Genomic DNA, 26,870 nt, shown 5'->3' with positions numbered 1-26,870 from the left:
TAAGTGTACCCCTGGCGACCAGATGGGGAGCAGGGGGAGCAAGGCCAGATGCGGAATGACAGCAGTGCAGGGTGGTGGATGGTGGCAGCCGCCACTGCATACAAACTCCCCTCCCCTTGTCTGACTACCTGGGCCTCACTTGCACAGCTCGTAGAGGGGCGCAGCTGCCCTCACCCCCAGTTGAAAACCCTTGCTCAACGTATACCTCCAGTTGACCACCCTTGCTCTAGGGGATTGGTTGCTCCTGCCTTGCAGGCTGGAAAGGGTCCAGAAGAATTGGTGATTCCACAGTACTGAGGGAGGGACTGTTAACATTTCCGTCCTCTAATGGTATGTTCCTTTTACTTTTTCTTCCGTGATTACAGTTCTTTTATTATACTTCTGGGAAGCCCTACACTGGAAAGAACATCCCATTTAAGGACAGAGTCAGCTGGGCTGGAGATCTTAACAAGAAAGATGCTTCTATCAGCATAGCAAACATGCAGTTCCTGGACAACGGCACTTACTTCTGTGACGTCAAGAACCCACCTGACATAGTCGTCAAAGCAGGAGAGATCCGACTTAGAGTTGTGGAGAAAGGTACTCCCTTTCTAGCTGTTCCATCTCTTCTTTCTTGTGCCATTCTGAACCTAGGACTGACTGTTGGCTTTACTTATCTTCCCCGAAGCATCACCATAGGTGGAGCCTGTCAGAACCACCGTAAGTGACTGAAAGTATCCTCACCATTCTTTCTTTTGCCCTTGTACAGAACTGCCAAATTACACTGGCCTGTCTTAAAATCTGAAAATAAATTCCAGATACCTTGTCTGACTTGTAGAACCGCAAAGGGGTGGGTTGGTATGTAGAAAGCTTATGTCCTGAAGGGAAACTAACATTCCGTGTATCATCATCCTGGCAAAACTTTCTCGGATCCATGCCTTTACTTAAATAGATGATGGAATTCTTTCATCTAGTAGAGTGGAGACAGAATAAGTCAAGGTTGGAAGAGTCAAATTTATTTACATTACTAGCAGATGTACTAGCGGTGTTATCACTACACTGAATTCTCAGAAAGGTGGAATTCCATCCAACTACTACAGTTTCCAAATAGGTACTTAAATTCTTGACACACTAGCATTTTTTTAATAGGCTTACAAATCTCTGCCATGTAAGCATCAAAAACTAAACAGTCTTTGACCCTGAACTTTTCTTTTTTTTCTTTGTTCAGTGAAACATTTCCACAGTCGCACAACAACACGTCTTTAGCTGGATGTTACATTGAAGTGATGTAATAGTGCTTTCAGTATTTTGCTGACCTGTTAAGAAAAGTCCTGTATGCAGAAGCTACTTCCTCTTTGTATATGAAACCAAAACTTAATGTTTGTTTAACTAAAGTTGAGCTAGGAGGCAACTATTCAGCTGTTTTGATTTAATTGGTTCTGGTTAAATCATAGCATTTAAACATTTAATTTTCATGGAATCAGTTCAGTAATGTTGAAGGGAAAGAAAAAATGTGATCTTGGTTGTAGGGGTAACTGAGAAAAAAATGAAAGGAGGTACATGAGCTTGTTTCTCTACTGTCTGGACAGTGTTTTGCACTCTGAACTCTTCTGAATCTTTTGAAGTAGTGGTGAGAGCTGGGGAGTAAGGAGAGTTGTGCTTCATGTTTTATATACTCTAGAAAACTTTACCATTGTAATCTCCTGGCAGCATACTTGTAAGATTGCTCAGCAGTACTAGGTGTTCCTACCTCCAGTATAAATGTATTCACGTAACTCTCATAACTGTTAAGGATTCTCTTTGCTCTCAGGAAGACTAATGGGTGTCCACCACTGGTATAGAGGTAGTGTAGATGAGAAGAATTGGCTATGCTTCTGCATTCATCTGTATTTCAAAGGTGAGCAACCCAAGCTTGCGCAGCATGGGGGAACATGGTGCCAGGCCCATGGGGCAGAAGTTTGAGTACCACTTATCTATTTGGTTTTCCCAGTGCAGTCCCTAACCAACCTGCAGTAATAGATTTTACGTTTCAGAGCACATCTTCAGTCTCACATCAGGCTGACTGCATGCTCTTTGTTCCCTCTGTGTTCTTGGCCCCTGACCCTGTTCTGTGTAAGGTACAGTCATTGCTGCTTATTCTAGGATTTTCCTTTCCCACAATTTGCATACCATCATTTGCCAACACATCCAGATTCCCAGATTTAGCAGGCGTAGCAAATGTGAAGATCAGTAAAGACTTCTTCACATCAGTGTGCTAATGACTGAGTTTGTAACCATTGATATTCTGTGCACAAGTTCATCTGTTTTAATTATAGATCTGTGTTTAGATATAGCTAAGCCTCAAGTGTATCCTGTGTGTGCACTGAAATAGACTTGAGTGGATTGTATCATTTTAACTTGTTTAAATCATTTAAAACACCTTAAACCAGTGACTTGTGTACAACATGCTAAGACTTTCTGCGAAGAAAATAAAAGATTAGAGATTCATAGTTGTTAGGGGCAGGAAGGCCCTAATTTGAAATCTCTATATGAAATGGATCAGATTATTTGATGATGTCCTTAGGGGTGCACTGATAAAGATTTTATTGGCTGATACCTGATTATTAACCAATCATATCAGCTGATGCCAGTCCGATAACTGGTATTTAATAATAATGCAAAGTATTTTAAACTACTGACATAAATAAACCTTATTTGTTTGGGCATGCTCCAGCAGCCTCCTGTATCATATGTATCGGTGTCCTGGTGCTTAAAAATGGCAGCAGGGGCTCTTGAACTGAAGCTTGTCAAATGAGCTTTAGTTCAAGTGCTGCCATATTTAAGTGCAGGGATGCTGATGCATGAAACCCTGTGGCACTTTAATTAGAGCGGCTCTCCACTCTAATTGGAGTACTGTCACCCCCACCCCCGGAGCACATGTAAAAGTGCCAAGGGGTAGCTGTCTGAGCATGCCCAGCAGGGCTCAGTGGGATGGTATGAGCCTTCCTGGCTGCCCAGGGTGGCCTCTGGGCCAGGCTCCCTGCTCTTCTTCCTCTGCCCAGGGCAGTGCCACGGGACTGTTCCAGGTCCCAGGAAACTAGGCTACTCCTACCCCTGCAGCCAGGGCCCATGTCCTAGGAGCTAAATTCCAGTAGGGGAAAGAGCCCTTTCCCCTCCTGGTGCTGCTGCTGCCAGGGGCAGGGCAAGCCTCTATGCCCCATGGGGGAAACTGAATGGACCTGGGCCCAGGAAGGGCAGGACCTGGCTGGGTTGAGGGTAGGGTGACACACATGCCTGCCTCCCCTCCCTGCTCTACAACTCCCTTCCCTCCCCTGCTGTGCCACGGCCGGAGCAGAACTGAGCCGGGCAAGGGCGGATGTGGGCTTGGGGCTCTCAGCTCTGCTGCTTTTTCCCCAGAAGCCCCATGCCGGCTGTGTATCCTCTGCCTGCCCAGCAGCGGGAGGTACAACTCACTGCCCATGCTGCTGCCAGGCAGGCAGGCGGGGGATGCACCGCCAGCGTAGGGCTTCCGAGGGAAAGGCAGCAGAGCAGAGACCCCTGAACCCACAGCAAGCAGCCTGCATCCACCCCGTCCACAAATATGGTGGGGCACATCCTCCTTTTCCCCCCATGCTTCCCCGGGGGGGGTGCGCACAGCAGCTGGGAGCCCCCGCGCCCCCTGGACGAGCCACCAATGGCTCTGTTCTGCTCCAGCCCCGGATCCTGTGCATTTCCCTGGCTGGGCAGTGCCCCCTGTCCCACCCCCTCCCTCGCTGTGGGGGCTTCAGTTTGCTGCCCCCCTCCTCTCTCCCATACCCCTTCACCTACATAGACTTACCTGCAGGACTTACCAGGAATATAGCCAGTATGCTTTCCACACTTCCTGGCTGTATTCCTGGCCACATGCATGCATGTAGCCATGCCCATGCACGTGGGCCCCCTGTGTCCTGTTCCCAGCAGCCCGAAGCCGGATCCTTGCAAGCTAGAATGCTGTCCGCCTGCAAGGGGAAATCCACCATTTCCTGATGAAATCCAAGCTTCCAGTGGCCCCGGTCCTGTGGGGGAGAGTGAACCCAGGTGTCCAGAGCCCTGGTCAGAAGGCATAATTATTGGTAAGCATTATTGGCCACAATGACCAAGAAAGCCCATAATGCAACAGATATATCAGCACTTTTATCTGTGCTGATCCTATATGCAACAGATGTATCAGTACACCTCTAGTTGTCCTAATAAAACTTTAAAGTAACAAGAAGCACTTTCAGCCTTTAAGTGTCTGACTTAGTTTGTAAGGCCCTTTAAAGGCTGAAAAACCTTTTAAATTTTTACTTCTAAACAAAGGTGGTTGTCACCTGAGATAACGTAACTGATTAAAAAAGTGACTTTTGTCTGGCTCTTTCTCCTTGCTAATACATGTATTTTGATCTTGTGTCAAAGTATTTGCTAAAAGTTTAAAGCTGGTGACTAGAGTAGTCATCCACTGGTGAACCATGTTGTATGCTGGGGTGGCAAAATATGGCCCACGGGCTGGATCCGGACTGCGAACAGATTCAGTCTGGCCTGCAGGTGGATGACTGCCAACTTGTTGACTCATTGGATTTGGCTTGTGGGCAGCTGGCAGCTACTGCTGTGTGGTGCCAGGTGGGCAGGCGGGATTGCTTCCACTCAGTAGCATCAGTCTATAATGCAGTGGTATCAGCTGTGGACTGGACAGAGCTTCCACTACAGTGTGCAGGCTGTGGAAGACTGCTGGTAGGTTCAGGACTCCAGATGCAGAGGGATGGAGGAGAGAGGGAAGAGAAGAAAGGGAGTGAGGGAGGGCAGAGGAGAGAGGGAAGAGAAGAGAGAAGAGTGAGATAGAGGAAACAGAAGAGGGGAGAAAGGGAGGAGGGGGAGAGAAGGATAGAAGAGGAGTGACAAGAGGAAGAAGGAGAGGAAAGAGGAGAGGGCTAGGAGAGAGAAGAGGAGTGAGTGGGGGAAAGAGAAGAGGTGGGAGGGGAGGTAGTGACAGAAGAGGGGGAGACAGAGGAGAGAGATGGATATGGCCCTTGACAGGTCCCCAAAACTCACTAAGTGGCCCTTCAGCCAAAATAAATGCCTGCCCCTGTTGTATGTCTAGCTAATACTCAGTGCAACTGAAATAAGAAACAATTGGGAACTTTAAACAGATGTGAAGTTTAGTAGTATTTAATGTTAATTCAGCAGCTTGGAACAGTTAAGTAACTTCGTGTCACTCTGTAGTGAATACTTCCAGTTAGATATGCTATGGCTGTTCAGCTTGGGGGTCCATGGTTCACACTAGTGAGTCCTCAACTATTTGGGGCTCTCCCAGGCCCGCACTGCATTGTGCTGTGGGTGACTTCTCCCCATTACCACTACATCTTGCGTGGGTGGTCCTGCCTCCACTCCCTTGCTGCACCTTGTTGTGGGCTGCGCTGCCCTGTCCCCTGGGGCAGGAGCAGGAAGCAAAAGCTGAGGGAGGGAGGAGGAGTAGAAAGGCTCTGGCTGCAGCAGCAATTCAAGTGGTAGTGGGGTGGGAGTTGGGTAGGAGCCTAGGGGCTGCACATGAACCCCTTGCGAACTGCCAGTTGGACAATCCTGATGTATGCAGAGCTCCTTGATTGTTCTCTGTGAGCTTCATACTGAACATTGCAGAGTCCCACAGCGGCTAACTAGAGAAAGAGTAGTGTGGGAATTGAGGCTGGGGAGAATACTCGGGGTCCTCTCCTGGGTGTAAGTTGTAAGGGCAAGATGCTGACCAAAGGTTAATCTAGGATGAACTGATGAAGAGATCACTGGGTCCTTCAAAGAGCTCATATTTTCTGGAGACAAAGCAGAAGTAAACTCTCCCAAGAATTTGAGAGAGAGCTTTTCTCAGTGGATGGCAAGAGGCTGACTGAAAACACAATTTGTATTCTGTTTTAACCACAGCATCCTTTGGAAGGACGACTCCCTTTGAATTAAAATGACAACTTTGACCTATGCTTCCACACAGTCACTGGATGCTTCATGTGAGCCTTGCAGGACAGATTTGACTACCTGTCAGAAACTAGAAAAGACAACTGTAGTCCTTAAGGCTGAATCATCTGCACAGGAGACAGACCAAGAGCTGGCCCCTGATATACAAACTCTGCCCCCCACCTTCTAGAAGATGCATGGCGCATTAACTCTAGGCAAACCATGAAATCTGGAAAGAGAACTAGAATACAGGTGTCACAGAACAATAGGGTGGTTGGGTGTCTATCTTAAGCTGTTTTGTCACAAATGGTAAACTGAGTGGAAAAAATGTACTTTTGAATCAGTTGGAACTGATAAATAGCAGACTATTACTGACAACTTGATTATTTTGACTTTCTTATAGATTCATAGATACTAGGGTCGGAAGGGACCTCAATAGATCATCGAGTCCGACCCCCTGCATAAGCAGGAAAGAGTGCTGGGCCTACATTACCCCAGCTAGATACACATCCAGCCTTCGCTTGAAGACCCCCAGGGTAGGGGAGAGCACCACCTCCCTTGGGAGCCTGTTCCAGACCTTGGCCACTCGAACTGTGAAGAAGTTCCTCCTAATATCCAATCTAAATCTGCTCTCTTCTAGCTTGTGGCCATTATTTCTTGTAACCCCCGGGGGGGCCTTGGTGAATAAATACTCACCAATTCCCTTCTGTGCCCCCCTGATGAACTTATAGGCAGCCACCAGGTCGCCTCTCAACCTTCTCTTGCGGAGGCTGAAAAGGTCCAGTTTCTCTAATCTCTCCTCGTAGGGCTTGGCCTGCAGGCCCTTAACCATACGAGTGGCCCTTCTCTGGACCCTCTCCAGGTTATCCGCATCCTTCGTGAAGTGCGGCGCCCAGAATTGCACGCAGTACTCCAGCTGCGGTCTGACCAGCGCCCGATAGAGGGGAAGTATCACCTCCTTGGACCTATTTGTCATGCATCTGCTGATGCACGATAAAGTGCCATTGGCTTTTCTGATGGTTTCGTCACACTGCCGACTCATGTTCATCTTGGAGTCCACTAGGACTCCAAGATCCCTCTCCACCTCTGTGCCACCCAGCAGGTCATTTCCTAGGCTGTAGGTGTGCTGGACATTTTTCCTCCCTAGATGCAGCACTTTGCATTTCTCCTTGTTGAACTGCATTCTGTTGTTTTCTGCCCACTTGTCTAACCTGTCCAGGTCTGCTTGCAGCTGCTCCCTGCCCTCCGGCGTGTCCACTTCGCCCCATAGCTTAGTGTCATCTGCAAATTTGGACAGAGTACATTTCACTCCCTCATCCAAGTCGCTGATGAAGATATTAAAGAGTATCGGTCCAAGGACCGAGCCCTGCGGGACCCCACTGCCCACACCCTTCCAAGTCGAAACCGACCCATCCACCACGACTCTCTGGGTGCGACCCTCCAGCCAATTCTCCACCCACCGGACTGTGCAGTCATCCAAGTCACAGCCCCTTAACTTGTTCACCAGTATGGGGTGGGATACCGTATCAAAGGCCTTCCTGAAGTCCAAGTATACGACATCCACTCCTCCTCCTGCGTCGAGGCGTTTTGTGACCTGGTCATAAAAAGAGACTAGATTGGTCAGGCACGATCTGCCTGCCACGAACCCATGCTGGTTTCCCCTCAGCATAATTTGTCCTGCCGGGCTCTCACAAATGTGAGCCTTGATAATTTTTTCAAAGACTTTGCCAAGGATGGAGGTGAGACTAACTGGCCTATAGTTGCCCGGGTCCTCCTTCCTCCCCTTCTTGAAAATGGGAACCACACTGGCCCTTTTCCAGTCCTCCGGGACTTGACCCGTGCGCCACAAGCGTTCAAATATTCCCGCCAGTGGCTCTGCAATGATGTTGGCCAGTGCCTTCAGTACCCTCGGATGGAGCTCATCCGGGCCTGCCGACTTAAAGGCATCCAGTTCTTCCAAGTGACCCTGCACCACCTCAGGGTCCATGCATGGAAGTCTGGTGCCTTGCTGCTGCCTCCCTACACTCCCAGTGAGAGACTTGTCATGCCTCTCGCTTAGGAACACTGAGGCGAAGAACTCGTTGAGGAGTTCAGCCTTGTCCCCTCTGTCCGTCACCAATTGTTTCTGCCCATTTAGCAGAGGTCCTATTCCTTCCTGGGCCTTCCTTTTACTCCCTATATATCTAAAAAACAATTTCTTATTGTCTTTTACTTGGGTTGCCATCCTCAGCTCCATCGTAGCTTTGGCCTGTCTAACTGCCTCCCTACAAGCACGAGCAGAAGAGGTATATTCCTCTTTGGTGATCTCTCCCTGTTTCCACTTTTTATGTGCTCCCCTTTTGGCCCTTAGTCTGCCCTGGATTTCTCTGGTCAGGCAGGGAAGCCTCCTGGCCCCTTTCCCTCTTTTACCTCTCACGGGGATCGTCTCGCTTTGTGCTCGAAGGATAGTTTCCTTAAGGCACAGCCACCCTTCTTGGGCTCCCATCATTTCAAACTACTACTCTGTAGTGCGTCCTTCACTAATCACCTGAGTTCACTGAAATCAGCTTTCCTAAAGTCCAGCACGTTCACCCTACTAGTTACCTTACCCACTCGACGCCTTATGCTGAATTGTATTTTTAGGTGATCACTGTCCCCCAGATGGCTACCGATCTGTAGGTCCCCTACTATGTCATCCCCCTTAAAGCACTTATCCTAAGTCAGTTCCCGGAATGAGGAAAATATATACTTGTGTTTCAATAGCAAGCTTAGCAACAGCTTTTTGGAGAAAATATGAAGTTAATGAGTAACTGAGAGCAAAAGTTTGATCTCCCTATGTTGGTTTAGCCATGCCCTACTTACAAAAAGGGAACTGCTTACAGCAAGAATTTTGCTTGGCATGAAAAGACGGTGTTGAGCAATCTGGATATGGCATGTCAGACTGTTTAAAATCCTTGTTGGCTTGTTTTTTCTTCGTAAAGCCAATTCAAGCTTTTTCCTCTTAACTAAGAAGCTCAAAGAAAATTACCACTGTTGAAAGCTTGGTTATAGGAACAGACTGTTATGGTAGTAGATTTAAGAGAAATTAGGAATAATTTTTTAATATGAATAGAAGATCTTAGTATCTATTGGAATGTTAGTTTGAATTAAAATGATTAATTTACTAATTTATTGTCAATTTTATACAATACAGTGTAATCAGATTTGAAATACATTGATTGGACTATTCTATGGCAGCTGAACCAATAATTTGTCAAGCATGGAAAGCCCTATGTTGAAGAAGCGCATAATCCTTTGTTTGCATAAATATCACTCCCAAAAGAGATTAGACGTAGTAATGAACCTGCAGAAGACTTTAATAATACATTTAACTTGTTGCCCCTTAAACTAAGATGTTCATGTTAAGTTCACTCACGTGTTGTAACTGTTTGCATCTAGTGTAGCTTGCTATCTGTAGCTTCTTAAAGTCTGTTTTGGTTTCAAAAAACCCCCTTAAATGTCAACCTTTTGTTAATATGAAAGAAATTGAAGAATGACGGTACAAAAAATTAGGAATTTTGATACAGGTTACTTAATCAAAAATATAGTGGTTGGTGTTCATTGTGTTTGGTTAGTTATTTATTGATTTTTAATGCTCTGCTTTCTGGAAGGGCAGGATTATGAGAACCAGCTTCAATCAGGAGCCAGCTTCAGTCACTGTAACTCAGCCTTCTGGGATTTTTATTTATTATTTATTCCCCACCCCCCTTCCCCCAGCAGGCAGGACACACAATATTGAGGATCTTGGATAAAATTTATCATACACCCACTCTTGCATGACAGGTGGTGGGACTGTGTCCTTGATGCTGGACTCCCTGCCTATCCAGATGTTCAAAGGATGCCATGGGAAGTATGGTATTGGGGACTAGTCCCTGATATCATGCCTTCGATGGGGCTCTTTAAACTTGGCAGTGTGCAGCATCATCTGACAGGTTCTCCATATGTTGGCAGACTGATAGTCCTGCATGAGGCTGGCAGTGTGGTGGAGCTTTACTGAGCCGCACCTTCAATTGATGGCACAATGGGGAACAGCCAAAAAAATTCCAGAGAACTTAACGAGCTTCTTGTTTTGTTGTTCTACTATATAACATAATTAATGCATTAATTGCGTTATGAGTGTGATGTCTATTAGACTCCCGTGAAGCTAATGCACTCACTAGTTTCTCACTGTTTCCATTTTGCCCTTGAAGTGGTGATGCATCTTTTGGGGTTCCTTTCCATAGGAGATGGAAGTTACGGAAGGCCCTAGATGGCTCCATTCACTGGAGGGAAAAAATGTCGTAAATACTTTTGTTTTTGTGGCAAAACAAGAAACAAAAAAGAAATTGCATGCTAAAGGAGCTGATGACCATCAACGTTTCCTCTGCTAGAAGGATGGCATACCCATTGGGAGGGCTTGGGAGTAGGTAGTTTCTCCTGCAGCACTGCTGTTGAAAGTGGGTAGAAAACCAAAATGAACAGGATTTGAATATATGCCGTTATGTAACTGTGGTGTGCCAGCTCCAAAAAGGTGTACCGCACACTCAGGCTAGGCATGGCAAGCTGAAAACCATGTGGTTTTTGCCTGTGTGAGGGTATGGTGAACCATGAGCACTTAAACAGAATGTATGATGGGAATGCTTTGCCTACTGAAAACCTTGCTAGGTCAAGTGTCCTTGGCACTGGTAGCACTGGTGTAGTTATGCATCATAGAGGTGCAACCCTGGAGTGTCTTGCATTCATTTATAATGTTTTATGTTGGAGGCTTTACATATTAAATGTTGAGGAGAAAACCTCTTCTGAACAGCAGAGCTATACATTAATAACATTTTTAGACCTCCATTATAAGCCCTTGGGGTGTGTTTTCTTGTTTCTTGTTTTTTTTTTCTTCCCCCCACCCCCCTGGGGAAAAAAGAAGCTCTTTTTGCAAATAAATTGAAAGCAAAGGGTAGATTATGAACAGTGGATAGTGGGAAGCTGTGCAGAGAACTCACTTGCCTCTTCAGTTTACTGGAATAGTACTTACAGAATATCCCTGCTTAAGAATAGAGACAATGACCTTACAGTAATGGATAGTGATTATATTTGAAGGTGTAGGAAGCATGAATAAAAGCTTTAAGGTAATCTTAATATTTCTGTTTGTAGACTCATCAATGATAACTGAACTGGGTGCATGCCACCTGAATAGTAGCTCCTGTACAGTGCTTTTCACTTGTAGATCAGTGTAGGCTAAATTCAACTCTGCCCTCAAATGTACCTGTCCCTTTTTTTTTTCTTTTTAAATTGAATTCACTGGAAGGTGTATTGCTTTGCTTGAGAGCAAAGTAAAACACTACGGGTGTGTTCAGACGAACGTGCGTGTGCCTTTTGCAGCATCTCAAAGCCCTTTGAGATGCTGCAGGAGGCACGTGTGGGAATCAAAAAATGTTCTCCATGCTGCAGATTTGCAGTTCAGGGGCGAAATCAGACCCCTGGATATGCAGGGGTCAAAAAATACCCCGGGGGAAAAAAGTGGGGCAGGGTACGGTCCAGGACCATGCCCTGAAGCAAACGGAGGCTCGGGTTCTCCACAGAGACACTTCGGTAGCCGGCGAGAGCATCTCTATGGTTGACCCTCAGTCGCTGAAGCATGCTGCCTGCCCATGCAGGGAGCTGGACCTGGGCTCTGTGCTGATAAGTGGGGAGGGGGCCTGGAGGAAGGGATCATGGAGAGACCCTTGCCTGCCCCACCCCTCACCTGTCCCCCATTGCTGCCTTACCTGGCCCCAGCATCATGGCAATAAAAAAAAAAATAGCGAAAAAATAAAAGAAAAAGCCCTGCACTCCTGGCAGTAGCAGCTGCCATGGTTCACTGATCTGGGTGGCTGGGGGAGCAAGCAGGGGTGTACTGGCTATGTGGCCCCTGTGGGAAAGTCTGAGCTGTGTGGGGGTGCTGTGCCATGTGGGGGGCAGGGGACCCACCCATCCTGTGCAGCCTTCCCCACAGTCTCCCCATGATCCACCCACACATGCCATGGACCCCCCCCATCCCTCCACATTCCCCACCCCTTCTTCCCACCACCCTTCTGCAAATCCCACATTCCCCCAGCGTGCATACCCTGTGTTCCCAGCTGCCAGATGGGATGGGACCTGCTGGCAGGAGCTGTGGCTGCAGGGGCCGCTGTCCCCACATCCTGTTTAGTGAAGGGGTCAGGGGGAGCTCTAACTGCTCTATGGTAAGAAAACCAAAGGCAAACAGCAAAGCATATAGGTATTTAGAATTCATTTTATTATGATGATAGAGACACTGGTAGGCTTGCAAATTGCTTTGACACTGTAGATATATCAATAAAACATGGCCCAACTGATCTCGCAGTTTCTCTCTAGATTTATATGTATCTATAGATATAAATCAATCTCTCTCTCTCTCCCCCCCCCCCCATATATATCAATATATAGGAACTTGGATTTTGGGGTATTTAACAGAGTGACTTTGGGATATTTTTATCAGGTATTTTTTCAGTTTTCAAATAGAGATCACCAGAATTCCTGCTAGGGAGGCAGGTGGCAAGGCCCAGGCAGAGGATCTGGCTCAGAGCTGGTACCTTGGACCCAGCTGGAGGTGGCTGACCTCTTGGCCACTTGGACAGGAGGACGTGCTTTGACAGTTCAAAGCAGGCCACCACACTGGGAACATCTTACGGGCGATAGCTGCCCAGATGGCCGGGCAGGGTGCACACATGGCAGTAGTGCCGCACAAGAGCCAACTCTGCAGCCACAGCCTGCTGGCGGCTGGCCCAGAGGGGCAGGTGCATCAACTGGCTGTGCAGTCCCTATCTGGGTCTGACAGGTGCACAGCAGGTCACAGCCGTGTAGCAGCCCCCACTGCCAGACTGCTGCAGTGGGTAGAGGGTGCAGCGAACTCTGAGCTGCTTCAGCAGTCCAGCTGGCACATGGGGTAGTGTCCCTGGGTACAGATTGGCTGGGTCCCAGAAGCACATGAGACTGAGTAGCCATGAGCAACTTGCCAGGGCAGCCTTTTGGGGCCAGGACAGGACAGCTTTTTACACTGTTGGGGCTAGCACAGGTGCTGGCCCTTGGCTGCAGATCCAGGAGGAGCCAGGCAGGGTTATTTTGCCCCAAGTGGCACAACTTGCACCACACCCAAGTGCATGTCTGGGCACGTGTGCTAAGGCAAAAAGCCCTGGCTCAAATTTGCACTGCTTCTATTGGAGCTGCTGCAAGCGCATGTGCCTGAATATGTGGACACGTCCTATGAGAGTTAAGGTTGTCAGTCTCTTACCTTCTTTGCTCCTTGACTTCCGGGTCAAAATCCTTAGCTTAATTAAATCAGTTTTGAATATGCTCTATGAAAACAAAAATGCATGCCTTGTGCTCATAGGACTGTCCTCTGCTTGCTGTTCCATTCATGCCTTGTGCTAGTGATTCTGTAGGACTGCCTTCTGCTCCAAACTTAGTGGCGGGGGGAAGAGTTATGGTTCTCACTGACTCTTCTGAACTAGAGAATGAAGGTGATTTGAATGTTGTGTTCTTCCCTTTCTCCCCAGACAGCTTGACTGTGTTCCCGATGATGATGGTGGCAGGGGTAGCCGTTGCTGCAGTTGTAGGTGTTGTTTTGCTCATCTCTCTTATTGCGTGTATCATCGTCAGAAAGAAGAACTCTAAAAAGCGTTATTCTGGGTAAGAACTCTTCTCTCTTCCTCAGTGTGTAGTGGGAAGGACAAAGAGGACCAAAGGGGTTGAGATGGGGCAGGACTCATTCCAGCCGGATCTTTAGGATTTGGCTATTGCAACCTCCCAAATAGGCTTTCAGGATCAAGTGGAGGACTGAGTTTATAGCTGGGATTCATGTCCACTCTTGTGCCTGATCATTGTTGTCCAGCTCTATACTACGCTTGAAAGGACAAATCTATCCTTAGATGCACATGCAACTCCTATTAAAGTTATTTAACTTCTATTGTCCCCAAATCATAGTTTCGTGACCATAGGAAATCTCCCCCATTGCTCCAAAAAGGGCCATGGATTGCATGCGTTTCCAATAAATTGGTCTGCTGAGAGAGTATCTGTGGGCTTCTGGTTTCCAGTGCACTGTGGAAGTAGTATCTACCCCCATTTATCAGCACACTGTTCAACTTAAGGAAGAAAAAATCTCTCTCTATTCATGCTGTGGCTTCCCTATCTTCATTTCCACTTGAGATGTAAAAAAACCAAATAAACTTGATTAAAAAAAACACCTCTCTGCTTGAGGGGACAGTATCAAAGCTTTAAGCAGGGTTGTGGGAATACAAGCTCTCACTCCCTCCCCTCCGACTCTCCAAGATGCAATGAATGCAAAGCTGCATGCACCAAAACTGAATGCAGCAGGTTTTATACTTCTTTATCCCAACCTCCACACATTCTTTCCTGTTTCTTGCACTTATGTGATTTACCTAGACAATAAAAGAAACTTCCCTTCCCTAAGGGAACCTTTCTGGGTGTCTCTAAATGGAACTTTTCCCTACTCTGTCCTGTTCCCAGCTGGAGAGCTTAGAGAAAGTGGGTAAGACTGAATGAAGTGAAGGCAGGTGTGTATGCTCCGAGTTCAGTGTGGAAAGCCTTGCTTCCCTTTCTGCATGTGTTCTTACAATAATACCTAAAGGAAGCATGCACTGACAGGCAAAGGCTCTCGTACCAGGGTCCAGATGCCTTGCTCATGAGTGATCTGCTCTCCATTGTTTCTGGCTGAACAATGCACAGCGTGGTGCCAGGGCTGGGTTGGTAGTATCCATGCACTGTAAGTTCTTCCAATAGTTTTAACCACTCTAGGCTTCCTTCCAGCAAAATAATCTTTGAATTTAATGCTGCTTTCAGTGACTATTTTACCACTGCATGCCATACTGATTAAAAGGAAGTAGGGGAAGGCTGGATGTGCTGTGGTTACTGTTCGCATCTATGCCACAGACTTGCAGACTTGTTTCTAAATGAAACTAACTTGGTGTGTGGTGGTATGATGCACTTGTATTTAGATAATGATTCTGTCTTGGGCTGAAGTGGGGCGGGGCACTTGGGTGGTATCTGGCACCCCTGCATGGCAGTGACACAATCTCTGTTCTTACTGACTTTGGTGTTTTTTTGTTTTTGTTTTTTTTTCCTTTCTGCCTTGGTATGCTGGGATTGGATCCTGCTTATCTTCCTCTCTTTTCAGAGATCCTGATATAGACGCCAGATTGGGAATGTAACAGGGCTGGGTCTCCTCTTCCAGTCCCACTAGACACCATGGTAACTAATTCATTGGTGGTTGCTGTTTAATACCCGTGTGTATGTGTACACATTTCCTCTTCCCTTGCTGACTAACCAGCTAGCTCTGTGCTAACATAACTCCATTGTAACTTGTGCTGGAATCTGTTACGTAGAATGGCAAGGAGGGGTGATGCATTTCATTAAGCGCTTTGGGTTCATTGTCTCATGTCTAATCAGGGCGGGAATGCTGCGTATCCCAAACTGTGTCCCACTGATCTCTTCCAGTAGAGAACTCACCAGTGCATGGACTAGAACTCAAAAAAATTCAGACTCTTCCTGTAGAAATAAAGCCAAACTCCAATGCCTGTTTTGCTTACATGACAGTAACCTTGTTTTTCTGAAGTACCCATCACCATAGTCTCTCTGTGCACAAGCTTCTTAAAATTGCATTGTAACCTGTAGGTACGATACAGACTTGTAGGAATACTTTGAATGAATCCAAGGAAATCACTGCTGTTGCATTTTAATTGCCCAAAGGGCTGCTCTGGCGCAGTCCCAGTAACAGTGGAAGCCCCTCACTGGTAGGTGTCCCATCAACACTTCCCTTTTAATTATTGCCTGTTAAATATTTGAGAGACCAGGTCTCTGAAAGTTTACTTAGCCCCTGGATAAACAAAAAGGTTGGCTTGTGAAAGGCATTCTGTTCAATGTCAGTATCGTTACTCACATGTTTATCATTGGCTGTGTGCATTCTTTATGGAGAGGTGTATGGTGAGATGAGGATGCTTAGTTACCGGATAGTAAGGGAAAATTATTAGTCTTTTTCTTTAGTGCATGTATGTAGATAAGAAGAGTATGCATGGCAGAGGATTGAAAATAAGTTGCTGAGAGGGGGAGGGTTGTCTCAAAAATCTGAAGGGCCACTTCTCCTGGGTTTAAAAAGAGGAGGGGGAGGGGAAATATAAGATTTCTAGAGAGGTGTCTTCTTTTCTCTCTTGTATGCAGACAGAAAGGAGAAAATTGAAAGTCAAACTGAACTGAGCTAATATTAAAGTTTCCTCCAATTTCATGATTTGCTCATGAAAATGATGGCTCCGTTCTACTGTAAATCCAGTGGGCTCTAAACTCTGACAGCCCATCTACTGCTATTGACTGTTATGGTGACCACTACAGACACCAGCTTCTAGTGAGTGAGGGACTGAATTGGTCTGGAAGATAATTAATATAAGATAACTAGTTTGGAGACATCATGCAGTTGCCTGCGTGGTGTGGTAGAGCTGATAGTCCTGTCTCTAGTTGTAGTAATAGTACCCTGTTTCTGTGTGCTAAGGGTTGTGCTGTTCAGCTTGGGTATAGCATGTCACTGGTATGTTACCTTAAATCTGAGTCATCAAGGAAGAAGTCTTGCTTCCTGGTGGCTTAGTATGCTTACCGTGGATGGTGGGGAAGAGTAGTAGAGAAGACAGTACTTAGGGAAGCTGCTAGCCCCTGGTAGAGTTGCTGCTTACCTTTCCATAGAGGGCTGTGTGTGTGTGGAGAAGTGCATAGTGACTGGACAAAGAGAGAGAATGTAAGTTGGTCCCAGTGTACCCATTATGATCACATTTACTTTGGCATAACCTGCCGCTTCATCTTGCCATCACTTGCTTTTGTTTTTGTTCCTTTTTTTTGTTTGTCTTTTGAATGTTGTCCTGCAAACTCTGCTCTGCCACCTCGTCAGCTGCAGTACCTCTGAGAGCTTGATGTCACCGGTTAAGCAGGCTCCACGGAAGTCACCCTCTGACATGGGGTGTCTGGTAAACAGCGTGCCCACCAGATCACACCAGGTAAACGGCATCCTGCTGCTTTCTGAACTCTCCAAAGTTGTGTCCTCCCAGGACATGGGAGAGACCGTGCCTGTGCTGTGGAGCAGATGGAGGTGGGTGGGAGAGGTGGATAAGCTTACTGTATGTTCTGCTGCATTTGAGCTACATGGGAGGTAAGATTGTCTGCTCGCTGGAAGCTGAAGCTGGGGAGCTTCACACACAAGGAGCTTCAGCTAAGAGTTTTTCATAAGAGGGGAAGGATTCATTTTGGCAGTTAGCTTCCCCTTGTCTTATCTGGGCAAGGAAGTAGTTCTTACCTCTTATGCAGCACGATAACTAATAAGGTGACTTTTAAAGTGAAAATAAGGCACAGCTTATAGTTTTGCCTTGACTTGCTGACATGCATTAAAGCGTAAGCTACAGGGCTTACCATGACAATGTGAGTTGCATACGAAGTTGTCCAGTCTTTGCTAGATTTTTTTTCCTTCTGAGAGAAAAACATGGTCTTCCTTAGTGTAGATGTGCCCTTGTGCTTGAAAGGGAGTCAGCATAGTGGAAGAAGTTGAGGGTGATGGTCAGGCCCTGTGTGCATGCTTTTGGCTTCTGAAGTCTCCTTTGCCACAGTAGGCTACCATTAGCTTTGTGAGCTGATAACAATTACATTTCATTGCTTCTTCTAAAACCTTTGAACTTGTTTAGTTTCACAGAACAATTGAAGGAAGAAGCTATCACTGTCTTGGCCAACCATCCCACAGGAAATGGAGGTTTCCTTAATGAGCTGAGGGGAAGGGACTTGGATAGACAATGGGCACTTTAAGCTGGGATTCTGTGTAACGTGGTGTCCTTAAGGAATATCCAAGGTATCAGTGCTGGAACATGTAGTGGTATGTTTATGAGCCAGTGGAAGAAATTAGGCCAATAATAATGGAAGTGTATGAACACCTTAAAGATACTGAAGGAGAGGACTTCTGTAGTTAGTGCAGAGAGTACACTGAGCACTGTAGAGCCAAATGAAGACAAAGTCTGTGCCTGTACGAATTAAGCTTCCCAATAGGCATTTAATAAATGTAGATGGTATAAAACAAGAAAAGTTAGATGGCTTTGTGGATCTATATTTCAAATGACTAAATTCCAACTGTAATGTCTTTTGGCCATCCTGTTTACAGGTTTTAGGAGTGCTTGGGAAGACAGTGTACTTGTAGTTCAGGAGAACTATTTTTTGATTTTGAACAGAACTTAGTGGATTATTTCCATACAAAGGAAAATCAAATGATGACTATTGTTTTAGGCTAGGGTTGAAAGGAAATATTTCAAGGAAATATTCTTGGGCTACTCTGAGCAAGGAGGTAGACAAGGGATCATGCAGCTGTTGGCCTGTTTGAGATGGGGTTTACCAGGAGATTTAAATGAGAGCAGCCATGTTGAAACTAGTAGAAAAGGATGGAGTGGAATTATTTTTAATCAGAAAAAAAGAGCTTGTTCTGGAACAAGGATTTAGAGATGGAGTTATTTTGCAGTAGCTATTTTGGTCAAGTTCCCTGTGTAGAAAAAAGCCCAAAAGCTGAAGATTGGTTTATACTTACGTGCTGTAAGAGCTATGTGCAGGAAGTGCATTTTAAGCCCAGCAGCACTCCAGAGAAGAAATCTGATGGCTGGAATCTGTTTGTAAGTTTCTTTTGTTTCAGTGTTACTTCCTGGTCCAGTGAAAGTGCTTTCTTATCTCTGTCCAACCATCTTGTAGTACACTGTTTTCTTGGAAATATTCCTGTTTTGTGGATTATTAGATTGAAATTAAGCAGTAGAAAATTGGCAATTATATGGCATTTTTTCCCGTGATCCCCTTCTATACAATTAGTTCTTATAAACTAAACAGTCAAAAATACTGCTATCCAATTTCAAACAGTCAGTGTGCTGCTGACTAGCATTGACAGCTGAACTATGAGCTCTTCCTTGGAAGCTTAATAAAGGATTTGATAGATGGGTAGAGAACATGGGAGCTGTAGGCACAGAGGAAGGCGTGGGAAGTGACTTTGGTTGTGTAGCATGGCAGTTGAGGCTTTGGGAACTGGGGTGGAGATGAACCTCTGGGCAAGCAAAAAGGATTTTGGCAGACCTTGATGGCACCTAACTGCTCCTTTGCCTCCTGCCTCAGTATTGTCCACTGTCTTGGGGTATGGGCACTTGTTTCTTTTTAGTGATCCAAAATGAAGTTAGGTTGGTTTGACTTCCTTCTCTCCCATTACTTTGATTTGAATCACAATTACAATCAACAAGCAAGAAACATTGATGTAAATAACTGATTTTTAATCTTTGCACTTTTTATTTCCTTTCCAGAAGAAAGGTTCATTCTCATCAGTATAAACATGCCAACATGTTGATTTGTAACTAAATATAGCACCCACAGTAAATTTTAATGTTCTTTTTAGTTGTTAGGAGATACTGTCTATATGCCTATTTGAGCAGTTCATAGTTTATACATTTATTTAGGTTCTTATGCTTGCTTTTCTTTAAAAAAAAAAAAAAAAAAAGAAGTATGTCATTCACAATTTTTTTTCATGCCAAGCTGTAACTGGAATTGCATTAAAATGAATAAAATAGCAGTTGCTTATATTAAATAAAGTTAAAGCTCCCTGAAATATACAGGATGCATAAGAAAAAATACTAACTGAAGCATGTTTTATATTTAAAACTGACTTAATTTAATAAAAAGAAGTATTGACTGTAGTTAGTGAGCTGATGGATGGCTTCTGATTACCATGGTGCTTAAATACCTTTGTAAAAAATGGAGAGATGCTCCAGTGGTACTTGCAAAAGTGCCTGAGCACTGACTTAAATAGGAGTTTGGTATTTACTCTACTGAAACACTTAATAGGATGTACAAAATTACACATCTTCAGTTCTGGGTGCCTAAATACCTTTGAGAATCTGGCCTAATGTTCTTCATGCTTATATAATTAGTAAATATCCTCTGACTTGATTTTATTAATATATTTTAACTTTTTCAGTCTTTGCTGCTTTTTCAACTTCCCATTGGTTTTCCAGCTTAAAATGAGCTAGCCCAAATGAGAACATAACCTTTTTATGGCTGCTTAGTTAAAATTAAACCAAATTAAGAGCAAATGCCCATCTGCATCACGAAACTCAACTATTTACACCTGGAAAAAATATAAATTCACTTTGCCCCATTCTGAAAACTGAAATAATACAGATGTTGAATGCAGTACATGACACTATAATATATTTATAATGCCTATGTTGATCTAAAAATCAATGTTTTCTCCTCCATTATGTTTGGAATCTAAAAAGCAGCATATTTTAACCCAGTGGGGGCCAGCCTTTTTGGCACGGGTACCACAAATTAATCTCATGTTCTGCCCATCTATCACTGATCCCCTTTCTCAGCCTGATTTCCTGCCCTGTTTTCTGCTCCATACTCTATGATCCCTGCTTAATCTGATGCTCTGCTTTCTGTGTCTTTCCCAGTTTGCTTCTGGGTAGCCTGTCCCTTCCCTTCCTTCCCTTCCCTGACCTGTTGCATACACAAAAAGGCTGCCTGTGTCACTTGTGGTGCTTATGCCACAGGGATTGGCTACCACTGCTTGAACCCATTGCAATTTGCAAATGGTTCATTTAAGTAGCATGTCTTTTTATGTTGTGTTTTATTACAATTTTAATAGTGTAGTCCTTAAAACCAGTCATAGTTGCAAATATAATTTGAACAGGCTTATTTTAAAGAGAAAAAAGCTGAATTTGAATTTTTTAATATAAATTTTTAAAAGTGTGTACCCATCCAGCCTGAAAGTAATTTATATATGATGACTATTTAAATTAAATAAAACTTGAGTCACTGATTTGTTTCGGTTATCATCTCAGAGGCAGTGTTTTCAGACTGTCAGTAAATTTGGATAGAATCTGCATTGGTTTAACCTGCTAACTGATGATATTTTGAAGGTTATCTATGAAGCTGAAAGGTTAGAGTGTCTTCAAATGGTCATTTTTAACTTTCAGAAGCCAGTGCAGTTCCACTCATCTATGGCAGCACCTCATTTATTTCTCTTATTTTCTCTCTCCTCTTTCACTTTTTCTTTTTACAGTAAAAGCTGTGTTAATCGGCATTTTACTAACAGGAGTACGCTATCTTCTGGCATGCGTGTGAAGTATTTCTTGAGCAGGGCCGGGGGGTGTGTGGGAAGGGCAGTGGCTCCCCTATGTGGGCTGCACAGGAGTCGCCTGGCCGGCTGGATGGGGTGGGGAAGGCATTTGCACGCAGCAGAAGTCACCACCGCCATCCATGACTCTGCGCTGCTGTCATGTTAATTCCAGTAACCAGAATTTTTAGATAACTGGCACCCTCCTTACCCCACTCATCCTGGATAGCAAAGCTTTACTGTATTTAAACTATTGCTCAATTTACAGAGCAGTTTAATATAGCTGCACAATTGCAGATTTTTAAGCTACTGCACAATCTCACTTTAGACCATGAGACCTGCTTATAAATGATAGTTTCTGAACAAGTTCTCTATAAATGTTTAATTCTGGCTTATGTAGAAGAGATGTCTCGGGTTAGCCCACTGTGTTATAGATGCCTTGTCAAATGGTACCCATACATTCTAAGCTGTGTGTGTGATTCTCCAAATTATTAGAGAATTGGATAACTCAAGTCTGCTGTCACCATCCTTTCTTTCTCAGCAAACATGTCGGGAAAGAACATCTTGTAGCCTCTGCTTTTGACTTTATTTTCCTTTTCTGGGATTTCTGTTTTACAATAATCATTGCTCTTCTCTCCCACCCGTACAGTCATCTTCAGTGCAAGGATCCATGTTAACTCTTACTGACCTGCTTGGTGGCTTGAGTTCTAACAGATTTGAAAGCAAATGTTGCTGTTGCAATATTGTCACAGTGGGTAATTTCCAGCTTTGAGTACTCAGCTACTTTATCTCAAATCTGCAAACCCTTCTGGTGAAAGAGAAGCAGCATTGACTATAAAATCTACTTGTGGTGTCATGTTGCCTGCACACTTACCCACACTTACCTCCTTACCCCTGGGATATAGCTTATGCCCAAGCTTTAATTTGGCTTGGTAGATCAAAACCAGATGGTATTACTTTAGTGATTAACTTTTAAATAGAACATGCACATTCGCAAATGACCTGTACAAAGATTTTTAAGACATTTCCAGAAGTCTTAGTTTATTTGGAGTGTATGTTGGGACTGGAGGGAGCGGGGGGTAGGCAGTGCCACATGTGTGGCGATGCAGCAAGAGGACAGGCGGCACACGTGTCCGCACAGGGCTGTGGCTGAACTGGACTAGCTCCAGGCAGGAGCTGCCTCTGTGGTCCAGTGAGTGGGAGGGAGTGCTGTGCTGCTATGACTGCCAAGGTGAGGGATCCCTTGCCAACCTGGCAGCAGTGTGGGGCACAACATGCTGCTGCAGCTGTGACAGCATGGTAGTCCAGCCTGCTGGACCCTGGAGGTGGCTTCTGGTCCTGCAAGGGTACAATACTGCACCCCACTCTGGACACAGAAATCTGGGGGGAGAGGGGCATTGCCTGTGCCCACTCCTACCCCCCCCATGCATTACCTGTGCCCATACCCACCCTCTTCCTTACACCCATCTCCTTCCTCACACACTTGGGGATCTGGGTGCAGGGAGCTGTGAGTTGGGAGCAGTGAAGAGCACTGGCAGGGCCAGGGGGCTGTGGGTTGGGAGTGAGGGGCACTGGCAGGGCTGGCGGGTGGGTCGGAAATGAGGGGCAATGGCATGGGTGGGGCACTGGCATATCGGGGCTGCTCAACACCACATAGCAGTGGGAGGGACAGCTGCAGTTGGACCAGTGTCGTGGTGAACAAAGGGGGCAGGGGAAATTCTGACTTTCTGTGATTAAAAACAACCAAAATTTATAGGTATTCTGAATTTATTTTAATGATTGAGGCACTTGTAGGCTTCCAAATTGCTTTAAAATGGTAAGTATATCAATAAAATATTGTGTTCAACTGATAACCAATATATGTAGTTGAATTTCAATTTAATTTTTGAAAAATGTGGATTCAGGGTTTTTAAATCAGAATTTGGAATTTTTAGCATAGAACTTTGGATTTTAAACAGAGAACACCAGGATGCTTGTTATGTTGAGTTTAGTTTTAGTGTCCCTGTCAGTTCAGCAATTTTACATTCCTGGCTTTCTGTTGACAATTTTCTAGCACAATAGTGGCCCTTTAGGTTCTCGTCCTTTGCCAGGTTCTTTTTGAAATGCAAGCTATTTAAGCATATTTGGTTAATGTGAGGCAGTGCAATTTGTTCTTTTGATTAAGAATGAATCATGAAGAGAAATGCCAATTCTGCCATATCTAGCACTTAAGATGATAGCTGTGAACCTTCTATTAAGACTCCTGTTGGAGTTCATTAAAAGCTTTGAATTGACCAACTTTCTCCATAGACTTATGTCACTGTTTGCTACCTTCCTCTGCCTTGCCAGATTGCGGAGCAAACTGCCGTCACAAAGATTGACTAATTCAACATTGTGCTTGATTACTTTAAGCTTAGGAATGTGTGTGTATTTTGCATACTAAAAGACAATATTGCATGGCAGTCTAGGTACAAACACCTAGTAGGCACATCAGTTTTCAAACTATATTCTAATAAGGACTGTTGTTTGGCTTTTAAATCTCTGATACATTATCTCCATTCTCCCAAAATTAACTGAGTGTTTTGCAGTGGAACAAAGAGTTGTTTCATTAGTTCTTTCTTGGCAAGGTCCTAGAAGCATATGATAAAAGCCTCTGCAGTGGCATCTACTGATATGATTGCATTTGTTTCTTGGGAATAACTACATGGTGCTTGATCAGTTACTCAGCAGATTGGAAAACAGTGTTAATTATCACGATGGGGCTCCTTCCAGAGACTCATGCATGATTATCAGCATGATCTGAACCATATTTACTTACATACACACTTTCTTCCCAAAAAATTATCCCTCCAAAATTGAGGGGGGTGTATTTAAACTGGAAACTTCTTTCTGCACTGGATTAGAGGAGTGGGGATGCTGGAATGGCTTCCAAGGGCTTGACAGCAGTCGCGACATAGTAAAACCTGTAACTCTAGAGCTGCAAGGAGAGGGTGAGTTGTTCTAAGGAGTGGGCTGCATGTGGCCATCAGCCATGGTGAGCCTGTGTTGTGGTGGTTAAGATTCTGGAAAAAATCTTTTTCTTCATTTTGCCTTCCCAAAACAAGGAGCTTATCTTATTTGGGAGAAGGGAGGTGGGGGATGGGAGTGAGTAAATACAGTGATAGTGAATCTACTAGATGGAATCTTGCAAAGCGTCTGTGTATTATTCGTCATCTTTACATTTGTTAATTCAAGCATGTCTGAGGAGTAGAGGAGTTTGTCAAATGCTCTGAAAATGAGTTCTAGGCTCACTTGGCACAATTTAAAGCACTTGTACAGGAAGTATAGGGCACTTTTTTGCATTTGAACTGTAAGTGGTAATTATCCCTGGCATTGATGCTATGAACCAGAACCACATCACTGCTAATAGCCAAGAATTTCAAAGTCATAGCTATTGCCCAGTAATTTTTTATTTAAAATTTTCATTTTATTTAGCTCGCATGTCCATCCAGCACCCTTACCTCTTTTTGCTTGCTTTTTTGTTGTTGTTTATTTGGTATGAGCTTTTTAATGTAGTTTGACAAATACTTGAACCAGAGAGAGTTTAACTGGAAGTCCCCACCAGAGGGCTGTAGTATTTGGAAAGAGCCCTTTCCTGTTGTGGTTGGAAAAATTGCTGAGTGGTAGCAGCTGCATGCAAGAGCTATTTTTCATAAAAGCAATGTGGCTCCATAGGGGTGGACTTTTGTCCCACTCCTTGCTTCAGTTTAGTCCGGATGATAGATTGTAGGGATATCTGAGTCAGCTCTATCCAATGTATACCTGCTCTTCTGGGAAGGAGGTGTTTGGGAATATAAAGTGAAGTAGCATCCAGACAGAGAGAGAGAGGGAAAGCTGAAAAGTGAACTGGAACTGAGAAAGGGGAAATATTATTGAGCCACAAATTTAGAATTTATTGGGTTTCAGATCTTTTGTAGCAATGCAAGATTTTTCCAGAAGGAACAAACAAATTAAATCAGTTGTCTTTTCCAGATGACATAGGATTGTTAGTGTTGCTGAATGTAGAGACTGCTGAGACCACTCAGTAGCCTCCATCTAACTGACCAAGTGTGAAATGTCCTAACATTGCAAAGCAGGCATATCCCTTTCCTTTTCTTAAAACCTTTTTGCAGCTTTTTGCTTGTTTCTCAGATACCCCTTATTAGGAAGTGCAGCACTCCAGATCTGTCTCCATCTTGAGTAATTGCTTGCATCAGTGGTTCCCAAATGGTGGGTTGTGACACCATTTGGGGTTGCAACATTGGTGGTTGGGGTCACAAGATTTCAGTGCCCACAGTGGGGTGTGGGGCTGCAATGGGACTGGACCAGCTCCAGGCAAGAGCTGCCTCCGTAGCCCAGCAGGTAGGACCCAGCACAGGATGGAGTGCTGCACAGTTGTGGCTGCCAAGATGAGCTGCAGCGGCACCAAGTTGTGCCTCTGCTGCTGCCAGGTGGGCAGGGGGCACCTCAGCTTGCCAGCTGTGGCTGTGCGATACTCCCTCCTGTGCCAGGTCCTGCCTGCTGGGCCATGGAGCCCCCGAGGGGGAGGGCAGAAAGACAGGGAGCCCTAAGGTTACAGCAGGGAGCCTGCATCTTCCCTCCCACAGCTCCGGTCAGGCTGTGCCACCCACGGGATGAGGGTGGACAGAGGGGCAGGAGCTGGGCTCTGCACTTCTATATGCTCTACTCTGGCCACACAGCTGCCACCTCCTGCAAGCGGCAGCTAGGGCTTGGGCACTGCTGGAGAGGGGGGAGGGGGAAAGAGGGGCTGCAGGCCCTGGCTCTGGGGCACCTGTGGGGAGTAGGGGCCTGCAGGTTGGGAGGGAGAGGCACTGGTAGGGCAAGGGGGCAGTGGGTCAGGAGTGAGGGGCACCGGCAGGACCAGGGGGCTGCAGGTTGGGGGTGGGAGGCTGTGGGTTGGGAGTGAGGGGCCATGCAAAAGATGGGGATCAAGCTGAGGAAAAGTTTGGGAAGCATTGGCTTCCGTGTTCTTGCATGCTGTGTCAAGGCACAGGCTGTTTGTTGCAGCTGAAGCAGCAGCCACTGTTCTTAATCTTTGTGTACTTTGCTGCCCTCTGGGGGCGGGGGGGGGATGAGCCAAAATTAGTTGGCCTGCATCTGTGTGTCCAGTTCTTATGGTGTGGGTCACACACTATGCATGGGGATTCCTTTCCAGGCTATGGATAATGCAGTTCCTTGAGGTTGGATCATCATAATAGTTGAGTAGTGTATGGAGGAATAATGCCTGGGCTTGAACTGTGGGCAAGATGTTCTGGCCATATTCCACTATAGATTTCTATTGGGCTTAATGTTGCTTTTCAGATTGCCAGGTGAAGCCTTGATCCCAGTAGCCAGGACTTCTTAGATCTGCTTTCCCACCTGGCTGGGAGACTGTTTGATAGAATGGGAAAGAGCATCATGTACTGCATTGACTTAAGTGTTTCTTGGTAGCCCCTCCTTAAAGTACTGGCATTAGTACAAGGCTTAGAGTGGTGGCTGCATCATGTCACAGCATCAGCTGCAGGCTGGAACTCATTTGCTCTGCTTGTTCTTTGATCCTCCAATTGTTCGGGTAGGGAAGCTGCATGGATCACGAGTTAGAGTTCATGAAGTGAACTCTGAACAGACTTTCCTCTTGCCTGAAGAAGCTTGCAAAGAACAAGTTTTCCAACTGTTTAGTTGCCCTAATAAAAATATATCACATCTACCAAAAGAACCTTGTCTGCCTATGTCCTTAGACCAACACAGCTACAACCAGCAACCCTGAAGTGAACTCTTGCACGCTGTGTTA

The 26,870-nt window shown here is 45.3% G+C and overlaps 1 protein-coding gene across 4 annotated transcripts in view; it reads left to right on the top strand.

Annotated features, from left to right (window-relative positions):
- Positions 1 to 26,870, top strand: part of MPZL1 (myelin protein zero like 1) — a 53,668-nt gene that overhangs the window by 21,874 nt on the left and 4,924 nt on the right. The window contains exons 3-5 of one of the 4 annotated variants that reach the window (XM_090058995.1): positions 366 to 579; positions 13,458 to 13,590; positions 16,850 to 16,955. In XM_090058995.1, coding sequence (XP_089915121.1) covers positions 366 to 579; positions 13,458 to 13,590; positions 16,850 to 16,955 — 453 coding nt within the window. Of the gene's footprint in view, positions 1 to 365; positions 580 to 13,457; positions 13,591 to 15,094; positions 15,169 to 16,849; positions 16,956 to 26,870 lie in introns of all 4 variants that reach the window. The other 3 variants (XM_090059004.1, XM_090059014.1, XM_090059022.1) reach the window with 3 other exon arrangements.

Source organism: Crocodylus siamensis, chromosome 1 (genome assembly GCF_052110815.1).
Source record: "Crocodylus siamensis isolate JL-2025a chromosome 1, ASM5211081v1, whole genome shotgun sequence".
Classification (NCBI taxonomy): Eukaryota; Metazoa; Chordata; order Crocodylia; family Crocodylidae; genus Crocodylus; species Crocodylus siamensis.
This window is presented reverse-complemented; position numbering and strand designations above follow the sequence as displayed.